Raw genomic sequence first — 23,306 nt, forward strand, 5'->3', positions numbered from 1 at the left:
TCCGGTACCCTTCATCCTCGGATATTATTAGGATCCGGTCTCCCTTCATCCTCAGATATTATTAGGGTGCGGTACCCTCCATCCTCAGATATTATTAGGGTCCGGTCACCCTTTCTTCCATACCTTCATATCATACATGTTCTTACATACTTTTCTTAACAATACGTGCAATCTCCGAAGAGCGTTCACGTACCACTAACATATCATATGTACATTATGCATACATCATATATATTCATACATGCATCTTATCTTACATCATACATGTCAATCACATCTTTAGCTACCACCTGACGGTACATGCAATATCCGAAGATCGTTCATGCACCGTCAAGAAATCATCATACATAAATCATACAAGGCATACACTTACCACTTAAGGTAAGTGTATTAACTATCACATCAAGTATGCACACAGCCCCGAAAACATAACAAGGAAGTGGGACTAGAAACTCACCTGAACTCTGTTCCTTTCTCCGTTTATCGTGATTCCTTTCTTTAAGTGTGATCTGCTAACTGTATACGAGTACAAGTATTAATACTCGCTATCTAGTCTTGCGGACTCGGGTTAGCTTACTTTCACTTTAGATTTTAAGCGAACTTAACCCTTAAGCGATTAAACATTAGCGAACTTAAGTGTAGGCAAACTTAAATGTTCGGCGAACATGGCGTTCAGCGAACTTAGTATCTGGCGAAGTTATATAGCAAGTGAACTTATACAACCAGCAAAGTTTACACAGCAGGCGAACTTATATAACCAGCGAAGTTATACAGCAGGCGAACCTATCTAACCAGCGAAGTTATACAGCAAGCTTGCTGCTGTCGGAGTTTGTTTCATCAATCCATAACACGCCTTTTGCGACCTTTGTTCGCTTATTAAGGTTCGGCCTTAGACCCAACCGTTCTCTAGTCCGATTGGGGCCTAAGCTTGACCCGAATGAATCGTAAAGTTTGATCTTTTAAGCTAACATGTTCCAACTAGATTCAAGGGTTCATTTAATCGTGCGGTTTCCATTTTCGGGTTCATTATACTCATGTTTATTATCAAGTTTACAACTTTATGTTTCGTTTATACCCGATCTATTCTAGACTCAAGTTTTTCAAGGCTAAACGTTTATAAAAACGTAAACTTTAAGATCAAAACATACCTTTTTCGTTTTCGTTTGGTCTTGGTTAGCTTATTTATATATTCTAGATCTTGTATATGACCCGTATAGCCAAGATCTATCAATCACCAACCTTCGCTTGATCTCGTTTTCCCTCTTTCTCTCGGCCGCAAGGTAGTGTAGAGGTGTGTGTTTTTGAGTGTGTGTAGGCAATTATGGAAAGATGGAATGAGGATTAGGGTTTTAGGTTGGTTTAGGGGGTATTTATAACCCTTAAAGCCCATGGACCTAAGGCCTATTACCCTTTAATCCATCTTAATTAATCCAAGTCCATAACATTTTCTTTACTTAATATCAATTAAATATTAACACACGATAATTAAATGCGACTTTCTTTATTTACTACTAGAATATTTTGGGATGTTACATAACTCGTTCACTAAGCCGATAACTCGGGACAAGCATGATCAACATAGAGATGCTATCAGGCTTAGACTTCCTAGTGATTTATTTTGATTTTGTATTTAGATGTATGAACATTTAAATTGTTGTACCTTTAAGTTCACTTTTGATTTAATGGTTAAATGCAAACGTTGAATGATGCAACTGTGTTCTTTTAATACATTTATTCCGTGATTATTGTATTCTAAATTATCCGTAGTCAGTCATACTCGTTGGAACGATTCTGAATTAAGACTATTCTGACTTTGGACTCAAGCAGTTGACTTCCAAACTCACAGACCTCATTATGAATGACGTTGGATGTAACTCGCATCAAATCATCTTCATGGATCTTGATCATAACATGTTTTGATAATAGTATGCTCATTTAGTATCCTTAGACCTGAGATACATATTGGAAATTTCGTTTACGAGGGACATTCTCTGATCATGTTAACCGTTGTTGCGTAACTGCCAGCCATAAAGGCATTGATTGGGAATGTTCTGGAGTTCAGTGGGAGTTGTATGTAGTCAAGATGGGATTCTGTACTCTTACATGAAAATGTAACAGTTAGACATATTGGCGCCCTCGTTGATTCAAACTGGTAAAGTGTGAGGCCTCACCCAAACTTACTATGTGTTTGATTGGACCACTTTGACTCTATATCGAGAACTACAATAATTGAACACTGTATGAGATTGATTTGATCCATGTCTCATTGTTCAATTGATGTCTTATACAGAAAGGATAGATGACAACGATTACTATAAATTCATTATCTTGCAATAAGGTATTCCAAGATATTTTGGTTATGAATTTAAAAATGTCATAATTGGTTGGGGACAGCTATGTGTAGCTAGAACGCCTCTAGCTGTCAGCGTTGTGCTACTTGATCCAAATCTGTCCAAGTGGGAGACTGTTGGAATTATGAACGGTTCGGGTCAAATCAACGCGAGCCGACCCGATTGTGACCCGGTAAGAGTTACACCGAAAATAACGAACACCGAGCCCACTCAAGTTGTTAACTGGGCTAGACACGATTGAACAAGGTAATAGTGATTAAAGGTTTTCCGTTTAGTGATTTGGGCTCAAAGCCCATTCGGTTTAAAGATGTTTAAACCTTAATCTAGTTCTATATAAAATATGTTAATATTATTATATTAAAACTAACCTAATCACCAAACAAATAAGAAACCCTAGCCTCACTACACCTTAGCAGCCGCTGGCACGTTTTTCCGGCCACCGGAAATCTCCGCCACCCTCCGCCGGCCTTCAGAGCTTCACCAGAGCACCATCAGCTCAGCCGGAGTACCACCGCAGCCCACCCACCACTGTTGCGCTGCTGTCTCCGTCTCCTGCTGCAAGCCACCGGATTTCAGCCGCCATCGCGCTTTTCCGACGCCGCTGCTACTTCCAGCCACTGCAGCTCCACCACTGCGAGTTACAGCTGCTGCTGTTTCTTGTTAATGCTACTGTTGCGCAGCTCCTGCTGCTGTTCAGCTGTTGTCCGCCGGAACAGCCCACCACCGCCGTGTCCCGCCGTCGCCGGAGCATTCCGCCGCCGCCGTGAACCTCCGCTGTTGTTGAAGCTTTTATTGGTGCTTGTTTGTGTCGATCCTAGCTTCGTTCGTTAGATCTCGGTGTCTCACCCGGTTAGTTATAGCCGAGGTATAAGCTTTAACTTTATCTATGGTCGTGATTTTTATATCGTGCTCGTATTAGTTGTAACCGGATCCGGGTTCGGGTTTCGGTTTATGGTTCGTTTACTTGTTTATTTATCCACTGCGTTTATAGTTCGTTTATATATAAATTGCTAATATTGATTAATATTTACTTAAACGAAATACTTGACTAAAACGGGTTAAAAAATTTGACCGTTTTCGTTTCGAACCACTGTTGAAACCCAACAAAAAGAGGACAGTAGCTGGATAAAAATGAGATTGTCAATGGATATGCAATGAGACATTTTATATTTAGAAATACGTCTTGTACTCACATATGGTTAGAAAACCTACCTGTGATGGCTGCAGGGGTTTGGCCGGATAATATATAGGTATGCCATGCTTTTTGAAGTATTTTATTAATTTTTTTTATGCCTTTTGAAGTATATATCACATGCGAACCGAGAGAATGACTCATTCTCGCAGACTATCCTACTATAATGGCTCAACGATTGAGCCTTTTTTTATATACATAAAAGTCTTGGAGCTTCTATATGAAGTGTGCTTTTGGTTTTCTAGCAGGCGAATAACCAAAAGATGGAAGTATAATGTCTTGAGGAAAGAGGGCAAAACATTGTAAAGCTTAAAACCAGCTTAACCATCTGGGCTAGCTCAAATGGACAATGGACAGGGAAATGAGAGGAAAACTTGGGGATCACAGGTCACAGGTTCGATCCTCGATCTCGACCCGGTTTTACCAGTTCTCCGTTGTGGTGCCATTTGGCCAGCGTGGGAGACGGGTTTATCCGGTAGGTGGTAGGCGTTCGCCAATAACTCACGAGTGTCCAAGCGTGAGCCCGGTTAAGACAACATAGTCTTGGCATCGTGAGGGTTAAAAGTCGTTGTTCTAAAAAAAAAGATTTTTATGTATGTAAATGGTCATAATTGTTTTAATTTATATAACTAGGTGCATTTGTTTTCTGGTTTCACTACACTCTAATTTGTCTTTTTTTCGTTACATTCAAATTTAAATCCACCCCCCGCGAACTAGTGCTATCTAAAAATAACTCTAACTTATATACATTGAAATACCCGATAGTTTTGTAACGTATAGAGTTAATTTTGAGGACGGAATTTCTTTTAAGCGAGGTAGAATTGTAATATATCAAAATTCGAAACAATAAAATAATAGAACAATAAATGTCGATTTTTAGAAGATTGAAAAACCGATGAAACATTAATAAACGAAAAATCATGACTTACATATAAGTGTTATTTAAATATCAAATGAATATAATAATAATAATAATAATAATAATAATAAGATGTTCAAGAAAAAGGGTTAAAATGTAAATGTTTAAATTAGTTAAAATAAGTTCGAGGATCAGTTTTGCCAATTCCTAAAACACAATTTGAATCATGCACAATTCCTAAAACACAATTTGAATCATGCACATCTACGTTCCTTTCCGGGAAGACGTGAACAACCAACTATACGACTATATCGGGATTTGATTTTTGTTTATAACTTGTTTAATATATATACTATAACCCTCCAAGTTTTCTTGGATAATAAAACCCAATAAATCGTATCCTCTCTCTTTGCCGTATACACCATCACCGCAGCCCCTACAACTCGCCGGAGAAACCGCGGGCACCGCAACCACCGCTACACGAGTTCTCGCTAACGCCGCTAGTAGCCAACAACCGCCGCCACTGCTATATTTTTCACCGTAACCGTAGACGCCGCTGCCGCTTCCTGCTCTACTTCGTTTACACCACCACCGGTTTCCGTCTTCCTTCTTCTTTTCTGGACCAAATACAATCAAACGATTAAGGTAAGAGACATACCAATCTGGTCGTTTTTGCATACTGAATAAAGGTCGAGCGTTTTGTTTGTTATATCTAATAAAAGCCTAGCGTTTTGTTCGTTTGTCGTGATTACCGGAAAGAAATTTTAAAAGGTTAATTATGTTCATTCAATGGAATGAGAGTCATTGGCTAAAACTATTTAACACAACTGTTGTTCCCTAAGTTACGTATGTATTTTCATAATGCAAACAGTTTTACAAGCATATATATATATATAGGGGTGGGTTAACGTACAATAATGGCTTATCATACATTAGGTACGGGACATTCCAGAGCGTTTGATTAAAAAACGGGCGTGTGGCAATTTCGTAAATAACCCAACAACAGTTCGCGATCAAATTTGTCTATTACAAATCAACTCTGATCCAAATTCGGAACTTGTCGCTCAATCTAATCCAATTTCTAAACTATAATCACAGATTAAAGTATGAAATTTCTAAAGTCAAAAACCAAAATTGAAATAGAACGTCCATGAACATTAAAAATCTTCAAATTGATCAAAAATTGGTGATTCAATCAATCAAATTGATGTGTAAGTGGCTTTAGAATCATCAACCGATTATGAAAATACAAATTAACACACTTAATTGAGCTATGATCAGGGTTCATGTTTAAACGTTCTGCTCAAAGTTTAAACGTTCTGACCAAAATAAACACCATAATTGATTATTTAATCAATCGAATTGATGTGTAAGAGGCTTTAGAATCATCAATCGATTATGGAATTGCAGAAATAACGCACTCAATCGAGCTCTGATTAGGGTTCAAAATATTATATTTAAACGTTCTGAAACAAAACTGAAGACCTTTCAACGTTCTGACTAAAAAAGAGCATCTTTAAACGTTCTAATACGTTCAATGAAGTTCTGGGTGTTCAAAAAACAATGAACATCTTTAAACGTTCTAATACTTTCTAAGAAGTTCAGGTTGTTAAAAAAAGTTTAGAAGTTTTGATAAAGAGGGTTCAAAATATTATGTTTAAACGTTCTGAAACAAAACTGAAGACCTTTAAACGTTCTGACCAAAAAAGAGTATCTTTAAACGTTCTAATACGTTCAATGAAATTCTGGGTGTTCAAAAAACAATGAACATCTTTAAACGTTCTAATACTTTCTAAGAAGTTCAGGTTGTTAAAAAAAGTTTAGAAGTTTTGATAAAGAGGGTTCAAAATATTATGTTTAAACATTCTGAAACAAAACTGAAGACCTTTAAACGTTCTGACCAAAAAAGAGTATCTTTAAACGTTCTAATACGTTCAATGAAGTTCTGGGTGTTCAAAAAACAATGAACATCTTTAAACGTTCTAATACTTTCTAAGAAGTTCAGGTTGTTAAAAAAAGTTTAGAAGTTCTGATAAAGTTTAGAAGTTCTAAGAAGTTCTAGGTGTTCAAAAAAGTTTAGAAGTTCTGAACTTGTAAACAGAACTTCTAAATTTTATCAAAACTTCTAAACTAACAAAAAAATTAAACATCTGTAACATGAAATTGAACACTCAATTCACTCCATATAATCTGGTAATCATCATACAATTATCAATCGACCATCAATTTGATCATCGGTTCGATCATATGAACAAAATATGAATGTCTACAACTGGGTTTCCGCAAATGGCGCTTAAAACTTTAAACGTTCAGTTAAAACCCATAACTCAAAACTCAAAATTGAAACTTCAAATTGATGATTAATGTGACCAATTTCAAAGTTTAATTGGTCAATTAGTTCAACAATTTCAATTTCAACTTCTACAGGTCACTTTTATCAACAGGTCGTGACGCAGGAAGATGGTGTACGGTGGACGGAATCATTGGATGGTGGACGGTGGATAGGATCGTTGGATGGTGACGGATTGCTGAACGGTCATGTTGATGGTGGACGAAATCGATGGGAACAACGATTTGATGAAAATTACAATATTGCCACCGCGTGTTATTTGAAATCGACGGGATGCGAGTCGCGTACGTAATGTACAATTAGGGATTATTGTATTGGATACTTTATCCATATATCTATATATATATATATATATCTATATATATATCTTGTTTTAGTGTTTCAACTGGTTCACAAATTATTTTAATCAAATATATATATAAACTGTATGTATGAAAATGAGGGAATCATAAACCAAAGAGGAATGTCATCTTATCAAATAACTCTGAATAAATTTAAAATGGATTATCTAGGATTCAAAGTATATAATGGTTTGTAATAAATTCTATAACAAACACATATAACTTCTGATCCTGTAGCATAATTGTAACCATTAGTTTTAACATTTAATGTTAAAGCATCTGTGATATTCACATCAGTTAAAGATAATTGTAAATTTGGATAAACATTAAAATAGACTGGACCATGTGCCAGACTAGATTGAACAATACCTATTAAGGATTGTTTCCAATCTAAATTTCTTCCATCTCTTAGAACAGCTATAAAGCTTTCTGGAAGACCTTATATGGTTAAAATATTCAAATAAAGTCAATTGCCATACACAGTCCAATAATGTACATGAATACCAAATTAGCTAAACAAACATATAATCGAAGTTATGAAATGTAAGGCCCCGTTACCGGTAGCCCTACTTTTGTGTTGGATTTACTCATAAACGCAGTTCTAAATATCAGAGTTAATTAAAACATTCGCGGAATATAAAAGCTTTCATAAAACAATTCATAACAAAACAAATCTTGTCTTAAAACAACATCTTGTCTTTCAAAATAAACAAAACATTAAACTTAAACGTCTTGAGTCTTCCGATGCTAACCCCTTATTCAGTGCCACGTGTCTCCTCAAACGAGCTGCCTCATCCTACTCACCTGCGTGCATACTAAAAGTCAGCTACGCTGAGTGAGTTCTAGTTAATCACATAATCATACAATACCTTCTTATATTTCATACTTAACCTCTTAACTTTCTTACATACACACGTAAGTGCATATACTTTCATTCTTACCTTCATACTTCCTTTACATACATAATCATACTTTTTAAAGAGCCTTTCGCCCTATAACCTCACAGATATAATAAGGGTTTGGTCCCTAACATCACAGATATTATAAGGGTCTGGTCCCTAACATCACATATATTATTAGGGTCTGGTCCCTAACATCACAGATATTATTAGGGTCTGGTCCCTAACATCACAGATATTATTAGGGTCTGGTCCCTTTGTTTCGTGTAACTGTACCGTACCTGTTCATACATACTTTCCTTGACAATACGTGCAATCTCCGAAGAGCGTTCACGTACCATCATCATAACATACATACATTATGCATACATCATATATTCATACATACATCCTATCTTTCATCATACTTATCAATCATATCTTAACTACCACCTGACGGTACATGCAATATCCGAAGATCGTTCACGCACCGTCAAACAATCATCATACATAAATCATACAAGGCATACACTTACCACTTAAGATAAGTGTATTAACTATCACATCGAGTATGCACACAGCCCCGAAAACATAACAAGGAAGTGGGGCTAGAAACTCACCACAATGCGGTTGCGTTCACCGTTTACGATTATTCCTTTCTTGAGCTGTGCACGACTAACTGTATAATAATTATACGTTTCAGTAAACTATCACTACACATATCGCCTTTCTAGTTTAATCATTACCCTCAACGAACGGGGGTCCGGGGGTAGCGCCCCTGGCAGCGGGGTTCTAGGGGCGGAAGCCCCTAGCGGGGTCCAAGGGGCAGAGCCCCTGGCTGGGGTTAAATTTTATTTTCATTAACTGTCTTGTCACATTTTCCATTAGCATTTTGAATCATTGAATAATATGCTACTTAAAAGTTCAAGGGTTTATTTGTAATTAAATCATTCTTTTCTAAGTCCAGGAACCATTCTGTCATTCTGTTAAACTTCTAATTCGTTACTTATCCTTTTATGAACTGACTTACCATGACGAACTGGTTCTTGTAACGAATTGGAACCTTTAACGAACTGGACACTTAACGAATCAGTCCATGTAGCGAACCAGTCCAAGTAGCGAATTGGACCTTCTAATTCGTTATCTACTTTAACGAACTGGTCATAACGAATCAAGGGTGATTCGTCACCCCTTTCCCTTAACGAATTGAACACGAACTGTAATAAGTTCGCTATGTTCCCAAGGACGAACTAGCTAGCGAATCACCTTTAATTAGCTATATTCCTGTAGCGAACTAGGGTTAGGTCAGGAACGTCAGAACATTCCCTGACATTCCCCCTAAACCTCGTACCACTTTCTGGCGCCGTCATTGCCGGAAAGCCGCCGGAAAAACGCGATTTCGCCGGAAAAACCGGTTTTAGCTCGTTTTTCACCGTTTTTTGTCCCGTTCAATCCAGATCTGAGCTAGGGTGACTCCTAAGCTCATCATAGGTTCGGTTTATACCCGAATCCACCCGGATCTTGTGACTTAAACGGTTTAACGGTGTCGGCTCGTCGTTTCATGATTATATCTAACGGATTTAAGCTCAAACAATAAAATACTATCATTACCTCGGGTCTGTTCTCGGTTTCCTTCTTGATATCGGTTTAGAGAGAGAGAGAACTAGAGAGAGGATCTTAAGTGAGTGTTTTGGATGGTGTAAGGGATATGTGTAAATGAATTAAATGGAGGATTAAGGGTATATATATTTTGATCATGGGCTTAAGCCCATGGTCTTTCCTTCATTCCTCCATAACCCAAGTCCATAACCCATATCCATTTACCCAACACAAGTCCATCTCGTATTCTATTCAACTACACCGATAACGACCCGCTATAAAATTAACGAACTTTATTTTATTAATATAACCGAAAGTAGGATGTTACAAGTCTTCCCTCCTTAAAGAGGTTTCGTCTCCGAAACCTACTATTACATAAACAGATTCGGATAAAACTTGCGCATCTCATCCTCAGCTTCCCATGTAGCGTCCGATCTCTTGCGATGCTTCCATATCACTTTTACTAGAGGTATAACTTTGCGACGAAGTTGCTTCTCCTTGCGGTCAACTATCTCTATCGGTTGCTCAATGTAGTTCAACTGCTCATCAACCTCGATGTCCATCAATGGCACGTGTGACGTGTCATCAGCTATACATTTTCTCAGATGAGAAACGTGGAAGGTTGAATGAATTCCTTCCAACTCTTCTGGCAAATCTAACTTGTAAGCCACTTCACCTACTCGATCTAAAATCTTGAACGGTCCAATGTACCTTGGACTCAACTTTCCGCTCTTCCTGAAACGAATGATTCCTTTTCAAGGCGAGACCTTGAGCATCACATTGTCTCCAACGTTAAACTCAATCGGTCGTCGCCGCTTATCAGCATACGACTTCTGTCTGTCTTGAGCAGCTTTCATTCTTGCCTTGATCTGATCGAACTTCGAAGAGGTTTCTTGCACAACTTCTAGGCTTCCCATCTCCTTCTGACCAATCTCTCCCCAACATATGGGAGTTCTACAACGTCTCCCATACAACATCTCGAATGGTGGCATACCAATACTTGAATGGTAACTGTTGTTATAAGAGAACTCTGCCAGATGCAGATGATCATCCCAACTTCCACCAAAGTCTAGAACACAAGCACGTAGCATATCCTCAAGGGTTTGGATCGTCCTTTCAGACTGTCCATCTGTGTGGGGATGATATGCCGTACTAATGTTCAACCTCGTCCCCATAGCTTCATGGAATTTCTTCCAGAACCTCGAAGTAAACCGTGTATCTCTATCAGACACGATCGATAACGGTACTCCATGCTTGGTTACAACTACTTTAATGAACAAGCTTGCTAACGTTTCTGACGAGATAGCCTCTCGTATAGGCAGAAAGTGAGCACTCTTGGTCAAACGGTCCACAATCACTCAGATGGTATCATGGTGCTTAGATGTACTAGGTAGCTTAGTTCTTAAATCCATGGTGATGCGTTCCCATTTCCATTCTGGTATCTCTAAAGGCTGCATTTTCCCATAAGGCTTCTGATGCTCTGCCTTAACTTGTAAACAAGTTAAGCACCTACTGACGTAATCTACCACATCATTCTTCATTCCTGGCCACCAGTAGTCTCTTTTCAAATCTTGGTACATCTTCGTAGCTCCTGGATGAATAGAATATCTTGACTTATGAGCTTCATCTAAGATTCGACCTCTGAGATCTCCATGGCGTGGAATCCACATGCGGTCAAACCTAGTCTTAACACCATGAGTGTTTTCCATTAGCTCGTATTGGTGGCCGTAAACTCTTTCTTTCTTTACCAACTTCTCATCTACTAGCACCTCTGACTGCACCTTGATGATTTCTTTGAAAAGGTTTGAATTCATAATCAATTTGTATGACTTCACAGTTGCAAGGACTTCCTCATTCTTACGGCTTAGTGCATCGGCGACCACGTTAGCTTTGCCAGGGTAGTACTTAATATCGCAGTCGTAATCCTTTATCAACTCTAACCATCTTCTCTGTCTCATGTTCAATTCTTTTTGCTCGAAGAAGTACTTTAAACTCTTATGATCTGTGTAGATGGTACACTTAGTACCATACAGATAATGCCTCCATATCTTAAGAGCATGCACTACAGCTGCTAACTCTAAATCATGCGTCGGATAAGTACTCTCATGGAATTTCAACTGTCTAGATGCGTAAGCTATCACCTTTCCTCGTTGCATCAACACGCAACCCAACCCTTGATGCGAGGCATCTGCACAAACAACCAAATCCTCATCACCATCGGGTAGAGTAAGAATTGGAGCTTGTGTGAGTCTTTTCTTCAACTCCTCAAAAGCTTCTTCCTGAAACCTACCCCAACTGAATACTACCGACTTTCGGGTCATACCAGTCAATGGTGCGGCTATCTTGGATAAACCTTCGATGAATCTCCTATAGTAGCCAGCTAACCCTAGGAAGCTTCGTATATCAGTCGGATTCTGCGGAGTCTTCCAATTCGTTATCGCTTCAATCTTAGCTGAGTTCACGGTAATCCCTTCCGGATTAATCACGTGACCTAAAAATTGCACTTCTCTTAACCAGAACGCGCACTTCGAAAACTTAGCATACAACTTCTCTTTCTAAAGAGTCTCCAATACCTCTCTCAGATGCTCAGCATGGTCAGGCTTGCTCTTTGAATAAATCAATATATCATCAATGAAGACGATAATTGACTTATCCAACATCGGCCGACACACCCTATTCATCAGGTCCATAAATGCTGCAAGAGCATTTGTTAGACCGAATGACATTACGAGGAACTCGTAGTGTCCATACCGCATTCGGATTGCTGTTTTAGGGATGTCTGCCTTCTTCACCTTCAGCTGATGATAGCCTGATCTGAGATCTATTCGTGAGAACCAACTTGAACCTTGCAGTTGGTCAAACAGATCATCAATCCTTGGCAAAGGATATCTATTCTTTACCGTAAGCTTATTCAACTCACGATAGTCTATGCACATTCTCATACTTCCATCCTTCTTCTTCACGAACAACACTGGTGCGCCCCACGGGGAAACACTTGGTCTTATGAAACCTTTGTCGAGGAGTTCTTGCAGTTGGGACATCAATTCTTTCATCTCGGATGGAGCTAGACGGTAAGGTGCTTTTGCGACGGGCTGGGCTCCTGGTATTAAATCTATCTGGAATTCTATCTCTCGCTCTGGTGGTAACCCCGGAAGATCCTCAGGGAATACTTCTGGGTAGTCACACACGATAGGAACATCTTTCATTTCTTTCGTCTCGGCCGTAGCGTTGACAACATACGCCAGGTAGGCACCACATCCTCGTCATAATAACCCTTCGACTTTTATCATCGAAATGATGTTAAACCCTGAACTTTCTTTATCACCGTAAACCGTCACCGCACTACTATCTAAAGACCTTAGCTTTATTATTCTACTCTTACATACTATCTGAGCTTCAAACTCAGACAACCAATCCATTCCCAAGACTACATCGAACCCTCCTAACTCTATCTTACAATCCTTAACCATTTTTGTTTTTTTAACCAAAGTGTCACTGGCGGTTTCTACTATAAAAGTTTCAAACACACGGCAGCCTTTCATTTTTGCTAGTTTACTAAATGTCGTAGCTACAAAACTTCTATTTGCACCAGAATCAAATAATATGGAAGCGGAAATGCCGTTTACTAAGAACGTACCGGTCACAACATCAGGAATCTGTCTAGCTTGTTCCTGGGTCAGCATATAGGCTCTAGTCCTCGGCATTTCATGATCAGAATCCTTCTTCCCACTACCTCCAGCCTCACCTCCAGTGCACTCTCTTACCATATGGCCTGTCTTGCCACATTTGTAACATGCTGGCTTCGCACCACACTCATTGGCATAATGCCCTACCTTCCCGCACTTATAACAGGCATTCGACCCCATTTTGCATTCTCCACCATGAGCCTTTCCACATTTGGGACAAACATCAGAACTTCTACCCCACTTGCACTCACCACCATGCATCTTTCCGCAGTTCTTACACGATCTCTTCTCCCACACTTTCTGCTTCTTATCTTTGGAGTTCCATAACTGAGTACCGGGTCGCTTAACAGGAGCAACCCACTTCTTATCTTTCTTTTCCTCTTCCACCATTGCGTCATCCGCAGCCAGGTCAGCATAAACCACCTCTGCGAGTTCGATAGCAGAGTCAAAGGTAGCTGGTTTACTCGTCCTGACTAGCATGCGGACTTTCTGTGGCAATCCCCTCACATAACACTTGATTCTCTTGGCCTCAGTGTTAACCATATCGGGTACCAACCTAGACATTCGATTGAACTCGGTGGTGTACTCACGATGTGTCATTGCCCCAGCTTTCAAGTTCAGGAACTGCATCTCCGCCCTCTCAACCTCGGCGTCAACACAGAACTTCCTCATCACTAACTCCTTTAGATCCTCCCACTTCATCTCTTTGATCTCTTCAAGGGTCTTCCTCTGCTCCACACTCTCCCAGCAATACATAGCCTCATCCTCGAATGATTGAGTAGCATAACCTACCGCTTGGTCGGGACGGCACTCGCTAATGCGGATAATTTTATCCATGGCGGTTATCCATTTAAGAGTAGCGATTGCGTCTCCTAAACCAGTCAGCTTAGGCGGGTCACAACCTTTAAAGGACTTATAGTTGCAACCGCCTCGGCCCCTCTTCCTATCATCAACTTTCACATACCTTACCTCACTTGAATCACCCTTTTCCCTCTCATCATCTTTCCTACCATCACCACCTGCCCCTTCAGCAGTTCTTTCACGGCTTCCAGCAGACCCTCCAGGAGTTATATTCTTCACAGCAGTGGCTACAGCTTGAACAATAGCTGCTTGAATTGCGGGATCCAGTTGAACCCCTTCGTTGTTGGCCGGACCTCTTCCAGCTGCACTGCCTTCATCTCCGGTGTTAGAAGCTCTCTCAACCGAAGGTTGCTGGACACGACGAGGCCTGCCGCGTCGTCCAATGCGACCTCCATCTCCAGCAATGTCTCCAGCTCCAGCCATCGTATTCTAAAAGGGAAAACACAAACATCATCACTCAAGGAACTATTTAGTACAAGGATAGTAAGGCTAACAGGTAATAACAGTGGCCAGCTGTGATTAGCTGATCACGTTACTTTCCGTGTCCTATACACTTCCCTTATGAGTCCATTTGTGCTGGTTCTATCCTAAACAGTTAATCAATCAAGTAATTCTATCCCTAACATTCACATATCCTTTCTTTAGCAATCAAGCTAACATTAACATACATATTTAATCATACACTTTACCGTTACTGAGCTTGCTTGAGTGACACATGGCATTCTTGAACTGGCATCTTCTTTCTTTTCTTACTTTAATCCCATTCTATGTTCGAGTCTAAGCATATAAGATGCTTAAATCTCTCGAACTTTGCTCTGATACCAACTTGTAATGCCCCGTTACCGGTAGCCCTACTTTCGTGTTGGATTTACTCATAAACGCAGTTCTAAATATCATAGTTAATTAAAACATTCGCGGAATATAAAAGCTTTCATAAAACATTTCATAACAAAACACCTCTTGTCTTAAAACAACATCTTGTCTTTCAAAATAAACAAAACATTAAACTTAAACGTCTTGAGTCTTCCGATGCCAGCCCCTTATTCAGTGCCACGTGTCTCCTCAAGCGAGCTGCCTCATCCTAATCACCTGCGTGCATACTAAAAGTCAGCTACGCTGAGTGAGTTCTAGTTAATCACATAATCATACAATACCTTCTTACATTTCATACTTAACCTCTTAACTTTCTTACATACACACGTAAGTGCATATACTTTCATTCTTACCTTCATACTTCCTTTACATACATAATCATACGTTTTAAAAAGCCTTTCGCCCTATAACCTCACAGATATTATAAGGGTCTGGTCCCTAACATCACAGATATTATAAGGGTCTGGTCCCTAACATCACAGATATTATTAGGGTCTGGTCCCTAACATCACAGATATTATTAGGGTCTGGTTCCTAACATCACAGATATTATTAGGGTCTGGTCCCTAACATCATAGATATTATTAGGGTCTGGTCCCTAACATCACAGATATTATTAGGGTCTGGTCCCTTTGTTTTGTGTAACTGTACCGTACCTGTTCATACATACTTTCCTTAACAATACGTGCAATCTCCGAAGAGCGTTCACGTACCATCATCATAACATACATACATTATGCATACATCATATATTCATACATACATTCTATCTTTCATAATACTTATCAATCATATCTTAACTACCACCTGACGGTACATGCAATATCCGAAGATCGTTCACGCACCGTCAAACAATCATCATACATAAATCATACAAGGCATCACTTACCACTTAAGATAAGTGTATTAACTATCACATCGAATATGCACACAGCCCCGAAAATATAACAAGGAAGTGGGGCTAGAAACTCACCTCAATGCGGTTGCGTTCACCGTTTACGGTTATTCCCTTCTTGAGCTGTGCACGACTAACTGTATAATAATTATACGTTTCAGTAAACTATCACTACACATATCGCCTTTCTAGTTTAATCATTACCCTCAACGAACGGGGGTCCGGGGGGCAGCGCCCCTGGCATCGGGGTTCTAGGGGCGGTAGCCCCTAGCGGGGTCCAAGGGGCAGAGCCCCTGGCTGGGGTTAAATTTTATTTTCATTAACTGTCTTATCACATTTTCCATTAGCATTTTGAATCATTGAATTATATGCTACATAAAAGTTCAAAGGTTTATTTGTAATTAAATCATTCTTTTCTAAGTCCAGGGACCATTCTGTCATTCTGTTAAACTTCTAATTCGTTACTTATCCTTAACGAACTGACTTACTATGACGAACTGGTTCTTGTAACGAATTGGAACCTTTAACGAACTGGACTCTTAACGAATCAGTCCATGTAGCGAACCAGTCCAAGTAGCGAATTGGACCTTCTAATTCGTTATCTACTTTAACGAACTGGTCATAACGAATCAAGGGTGATTCGTCACCCCTTTCCCTTAACGAATTGAAAACGAACTGTAATCAGTTCGCTATGTTCCCATGGACGAACTAGCTAGTGAATCACCTTTAATTCGCTATCTTCCTGTAGCGAACTAGGGTTAGGTTAGGAATGTCAGAACATTCCCTGACATTCCCCCTTAACCTCGTACCACTTTCCGGCGCCGTCATTGCCGGAAAGCCGCCGGAAAAACGCGATTTCGCCGGAAAAACGGGTTTTAGCTCGTTTTTCACCGTTTTTCGTCCAGTTCAATCCAGATCTGAGCTAGGGTGACTCCTAAGCTCATCATAGGTTCGGTTTATACCCAAATCCACCGGGATCTCGTGACTTAAACGGTTTAACGGTGTCGGCTCGTCGTTTCATGATTATATCTAACGGATTTAAGCTCAAACAATAAAATATTATCATTACCTCGGGTCGGTTCTCGGTTTCCTTCTTGATATCGGTTTAGAGAGAGAGAGAACTAGAAAGAGGATCTTAAGTATGTGTTTTGGATGGTGTAAGGGATATGTGTAAATGAATTAAATGGAGGATTAAGGGTATATATATTTTTGATCATGGGCTTAAGCCCATGGTCTTTCCTTCATTCCTCCATAACCCAAGTCCATAACCCATATCCATTTACCCAACACAAGTCCATCTCGTATTCTATTCAACTAAACCGATAACGACCCGCTATAAAATAAACGAACTTTATTTTATTAATATAACCGAAAGTAGGATGTTACATGAAAATATTATAGGTTCTTGTGGCAATTAATTCAAGCTTAAGGATTTTAACGACTTTATTGCTATCGCTATCGTCAATAAGGTACGAATTCTGTGGTCTTTTACTTGTAGTGTAAATATTGTTTTCATCATTCTCAATTTCTCATAGTGTACGGGTTTCGTGGACTTGCACTAGTATCGTCATACCGTGTCTTTGCTCTCATTGTATATGGATTCTGGAGTCGTTAATCGTGTTATAATTATTGAGTTGATTAATAGTATCGTGTCAACGCTATTAAATAGTTTCGCTCTTTATTTATTGCAAATTGTTATTGTTAAATTGTCATGCATGCGATATAATATATTTTATTGCACTCATTATCGCATGTTCCTAATAGATCATTGTACATTGACTGATTGTTATTGAGACATATTATATTGATATTAACCATTGTTGTTACCTTTTATTTGATCTCAATACCTAAGCATTTATCCACCTATGGGGACGTAGGGTGTCAATCGAGGCACTTTTGACGTGCTCTACTGTGGTAGAGCGATTAGTCCACAGCGGCTCTATTTTATTGTGCGATGAGAGCATTAACTGATTACTGAGAGGCGTATGGATCTATCCTAGGCAAAGTGTTACTGGAGTGAGATGGTTAGGTGTGTGTGCCCACATTCGTATCTCACTTAATTATTGGTGCATTAGTCTGCAGCTAATGTACATACTATTATTGTTATTGTTACTGTTACTGTTACTAGCTCACATGGGTATTTAATTTCCAATATATTGTTATTGTACTGATTCATAACTAATAGTTCAGTGTATAGTGTCTTTCTTATCGTTAAATTGAAATCGCAGGTGTTCCTTAACAAATTAATTGCTTCGTCATTGATTGTTCATCGTATCGTTCTTAATCGTCTATTGTTTTGCTATTGTTTCCTCCGTTATTGGGCAATTGTTGGCTCATCCGTGTTTCTTTGTTTTGTGTTTTCTTTAATTTGTTACAGATACTCAAGGGAATCTGGGGAACGTTTGAAAAGAGAGTAAAAGTAAAAGTCTAGAAATTGGAGAATGAGAAACTTAAATAATTTCTTTTGAGTGAAGCAACTTTATTTGTTTTCGTTGTCAATGATATTGAACCTTTTTGGCATTGAATGATTTTAAACTTTTAAATTTGGATTTTTATTTATCGTATCGAGTAACATGGCGGCCCTAACCGGGCCGGGGTGTTACATACATAAACTATAATTATCTATAAGAATCATCTATTATTTCCCTTAATAGCAAAAAGGAATTATAGACACAGTCACAACTCGTTCTTTTACTAATTATAATGGGTGTTGGTGTTAGCTTGTGAATGCTGGCATTTATCCGGGTGGGCTGGTGAAGATTTGCATGATTTAGTTATAAAATCAATGGTGTTGCTAACTTTTTGAAATTTGGAAGTGTCTCTTTTGACCTCAAAAGTCAAGTTATACACCTTTGACGTGCAAAATTTGATTATTTTTTTTTCGCTTTCCTATTTTTGGCTCTTTTCAGGTTGTATCAGTCAATATCTTGATTTTGCTGCATATAAAAGAATTCGTTCAAATCCTTGCTTACGAAGCTCATGAAGATCAGTTTTATAGCGCTATAGATTGGCTGTGGAATAAATAAATCTGAATCTTATTTTTACGGTTTTGAATCATTATTGTATTTGATGTAATAAAAAATTTTAATTTGTAATTACTTTATATATCTTACTACACAATTTTCTTGGTCATTTTTTCAGGTTTTTGTTATTTTAAATGACTATTTCATTTGTTAATCTAATATACTATCAAACGGTATGTTGACTGGTTTAACGTTATTATTATTTTGTTAATTTTCGCGTTTTCGTTTCAATTTTGTAAGAAAAAAGAAAACCATAAGATTTATATGAAATCATCCGTTTAGACTATATAAAAATGTACAAGTAGTCATATTTTCACTTTATTATAATAAATTTCGGCTATTAATTAAAAAAGTTAATTTCTATGTATCGTAGTACGAATTTAAGAAATATTTGTCATGTATGTATAATTAAGGTATCATGTGTGAGGGGTGAGGAAGAATCTTATAAATTAACTCCATTTATCTTCTTTTCGTTTACATGAAACTAGTTGTGCATGTGAAAGTTTGATGATTTCTTATGAAAGTCAATTAGTTTTCATTTTATTTTTCTCTCTAACATTATAAAAACTTTGATACTTTAATATTTAGTAATTTTCCAAAATCCACTAATGATGTGTATGAACTCAATTTTACAACAACAGAAAAGATGACGACCACCAAGATTTCCGCATTTATGGGATCACCAACCATTCTTCTTCTCTTTAGAAACTTGTGGTTTCTGGAAAAAGCTAATCGATATATAGACGCAATCTATAGATACAATCATTTCTGACTCTGTCCTCCTTCACAATCCAATTTGTAGAACAAATTACCAAAACTTTCACAGGCCAGTGAGTGAGGGCGGTTTCCAGCAACCGGGAGACCGCTCCATCACCGTAGGTTGTCCACCTTTCATGTAACGCCGGCCTGCCCCTACCCTTATTTCGAAGCTTTAATTATTAAGGTGATCATCTTTAATGTCCTAATTTGTTACATATATGTAAATCTATCTTCTTCTCTTTGAAGTTGTTCAAGAGATTAAGCAATCTTCAAAGTTATAAGAAGAGGTGGAATAACAAGAACAAATGTCCGGAAATGGCGAGTTGTCATCATCTTTTCTGCCCGGAGAATGGGATCGTGGGAAAATGATTGGATCGGGTTCGTTCGGGGTTGTTCATTTGGCAATCAACAAATCTTATGGCTCGCTTTTCGTGGTGAAATCTTCTGATTCTCATGAAGGGAATCAGTCCCTTGAGAATGAAGCTAAGATTCTTGAAGCACTAGATTCCCCTCACATTGTACAATGCCTTGGGAAACACGTTTCTTTTGGGGAGAACGGGCATCCGAAAATAAATCTCTTCATCGAGTACATGGCCACCGGAAGTCTTAGTGACGTCATGGAAAAACTTGGAGGAAAGCTTGACGAACAAGTCGTTCGTGTGTATACCCGAGAAATCCTGAAAGGTTTAAAGTATCTCCATGATATAGGAATTGTACACGGTGATGTCAAGTCTCAAAACGTGCTTTTGGGTTCACGAGGGAATATAAAGTTGGCAGATTTTGGTTGTGCAAAACAGCCAAAATCAAATACGGGGCCCACCAATCAGAGGTCCCTTCGTGGGACCCCATTGTGGATGGCCCCAGAAGTCCTCAGAAACGAGGGAATAGATTTCTCGGCTGACATTTGGTCTTTAGGGTGCACAGTTATTGAAATGGCAACGGGAAAAACTCCTTGGGGTGAGCTCGGGGCCTCAAATCTAATGGCTGTGGTGCTAAAGATTGCATCAAGTAACGAGAGGCCTTCGTTTCCTAAAGGGTTCTCAAACGACGGTTTGGATTTTCTTAAAAAGTGTTTGGTGAGGATACCGGAAAGGAGATCAACAGTCGACGATCTTATAAAGCATCCGTTCCTTAATGGTTCAGCGGATGGTAAAAGCACACAACAAAAACACTTCTATGATCACATGTATTCGCCATTGAGTGTTCTGGATATCGGGCTTGATGATGAAGGTTACGAGTCGGATGGGTCGGAGGAGATGAAGATAGCAAGTAAAATACCGTTTTCAGTTAGGCGTTATGAAAAGAGAGGGTCATCGCGAAAGCAATGTACGGAAAATGAGACGGTGTCACAAGAAAAATGGTTCACGGTTAGGAGTTAGAAAGAAATATTGTTTCTATAGTTGATGTTTGAGATGTATGATTGTGTAGGATTAGATTTATGTGTTGGCTTGGAAACTGAATGTACAGCTAAGGAAATAGATTACTTACCAAGTTCTCTAAGTAGTTGTATCCGTACGATTGAAGATAAATACAAAAATCAAAAAACAAGAATAACTATATTTTCATGCAATCTATACGATATTCTTGGTACGATGTTAATGGTTACAACTAATCGACAACTGACCCTTTAATACTCCTTTCTCTTTTGTAATCAATAACAACCAACAATTCAAGCAAAAGTAAGTATACTAAAAAGACCTGTTAATAGCCGGTGGAACACAAATATGTAAAGACCCTTTGATGATAGCTGGCGGAATTAGCTAGAATCAGGATGTTGCTTATAATAGTAAGTATACTAAAAAGACACACACGATCAACTCAAAAAAATTTCCATCATATTAACTAATTATAAACGTACAACAGAAACAACTTAATCGACAAGAACACTCCCGAAACACGAATATGTAAAGACCCTTTGATAATAGCCGACGGAATTAGCTAGTATCATGATGTTGCTTATAATAGTAAGTATACTAAAAAGACAAACACACGATCAACTCAAAAAATTTCGATCATATTAACTAATCATAAACGTACAACAGAAAACTTTTAGGGTTTCAAGTAAGAATGTCAGGTACAGCGCCCTGTGAGAGAGAGAATAAACAGTGGGTTCTCAAAAGGTGTGTAAGAGGCCGTTATCATAAATGAGACATCATATTCCTTTTTTGGCCACCTGACATTCATTCTAGAAACCCTAATCATTACAAAACATATTCAAAATAAACACAAGTGTCAAAACATGTCTTCGAGTAAAATTAATCCTTGTCGAGTAGACATGGTAATCCTCAAGTGTGCTCGGAGCATTTCTTCAAGCACACTTAGAATATTTTTCTAAGAAAATATTCTTCATAAGCAGACTTCAATCTTCATGATATATCTAAACTTTTCTTAGAAATATCCCATGAGCAAACTAGTTCTTCCTTGATCTCTTCAATTTAGGCTTAGACTTATTTGAACAAACTAAGTATACTCGGGTACCGAGCTTGCTCGAGATTGAACTATACCTGGAGTATCACCAAGTATAATTTCCAATAACTCCCTTCAAGTGTACTTGAGATCCATATTTATTTTATCCGTGCTCGACCCACCAGGTTACTTGTAAACTTGGTTTAAGCTTAGATATATCAAGAGTTTGCTTGGATCCTCGGATACAAACTGTGCTTGCTAGAAGAATATCCTTGCTCAACGAAGTGCAACTTACTCGAAGCTCATACTTAGAAGAATTCTTGAACATAACCTTACTCGCATAAGATATCTTGCTCTGATTAGTAAAAACCTTGCTCGAAGTGCCTGGGTTTACTCAAGTTACATACTTAGCTTTTTTTGAGGATGTTGAGAAGATTCCATTCTTTCCTTATCAATTTTCTTGACCCAACAATCTTCCCCTAGATTGGAACAAAATCAGATGCACCAAAACACATTCAGATTACATACACTTGGTTCAACATGCACATCAAATCCGTAAAAGCATAAAATTACATTACTTAAAGGAGAAGTATTAGAAAGGGCATTACAAATCAATTCAAATCATAAGACATAAACATAAAAAAATAAAGTTACAAGTTATTAAAAGATAGTATTTTACAGTTTTATTACCTGATCTTCATTTTAGATTCTTCTTCTTCTCTCTTTGTTGATTCTCTGATTTATAATAGAAGCTGCTCTTTGCTGGAATATGTTAATCTCTACATGGAATGGATGATCTTCTGGTAAATTCCATTTCATGATGTCAGTTAAGTTTTCAACATGCAGGTATTCCAATTCAGAGTCATTCTCAATCATCACTAGAAGCATACCATCAGAATTTCTAAGAAGAATATTATCAGTCATCTTTTCATACACGATCTTTGCGGATTCTTCCATTTTTCTTCACCCTTGAACTTAAAATCCGCATATCCCTCTTCACCTTTATACAATGTTTCATTGGAGCATAAGGATTGCTTAGTTTCTTTGACCTATCAAGAGAGAGAGAGAGAGAGAGATTGGCTAGTCTGATCTCACTTAACCTTTTTGTCTTCTTTTCTTTTCAGCTTCGGTGAAATGCTTCTCTTCTTTTTGAGTAAAGGGAGTCCAACTCTTTGTTGATCTCTGAGGTACTTAGACAACTCATTTTATTGTTGTCGTGCAAATATGTCTTTT

The 23,306-nt window shown here is 38.4% G+C and overlaps 1 protein-coding gene across 1 annotated transcript; it reads left to right on the top strand.

The window, feature by feature from the left end:
* The first annotated feature begins 19,972 nt into the window (after window positions 1–19,972).
* LOC143560662 (mitogen-activated protein kinase kinase kinase ANP1-like) lies at window positions 19,973–21,230 on the top strand. The gene has a single exon (XM_077048920.1). It carries the CDS (start codon window positions 19,973–19,975, stop codon window positions 21,044–21,046), a length of 1,074 nt encoding a protein of 357 aa, XP_076905035.1. The 3' UTR covers window positions 21,047–21,230.
* The last annotated feature ends 2,076 nt before the right edge of the window (window positions 21,231–23,306 follow it).

This window comes from Bidens hawaiensis, unplaced genomic scaffold (genome assembly GCF_021521415.1).
Source record: "Bidens hawaiensis isolate Kalapana, Puna unplaced genomic scaffold, B.hawaiensis_p1.1 tig00020419_1, whole genome shotgun sequence".
NCBI lineage: Eukaryota > Viridiplantae > Streptophyta > Magnoliopsida > Asterales > Asteraceae > Bidens > Bidens hawaiensis.

Bases quoted from the DNA above. Each gene is read 5' to 3' on its own strand.
- LOC143560662 (XM_077048920.1), top strand. From the start codon at position 19,973: ATGTCCGGAAATGGCGAGTTGTCATCATCTTTTCTGCCCGGAGAATGG.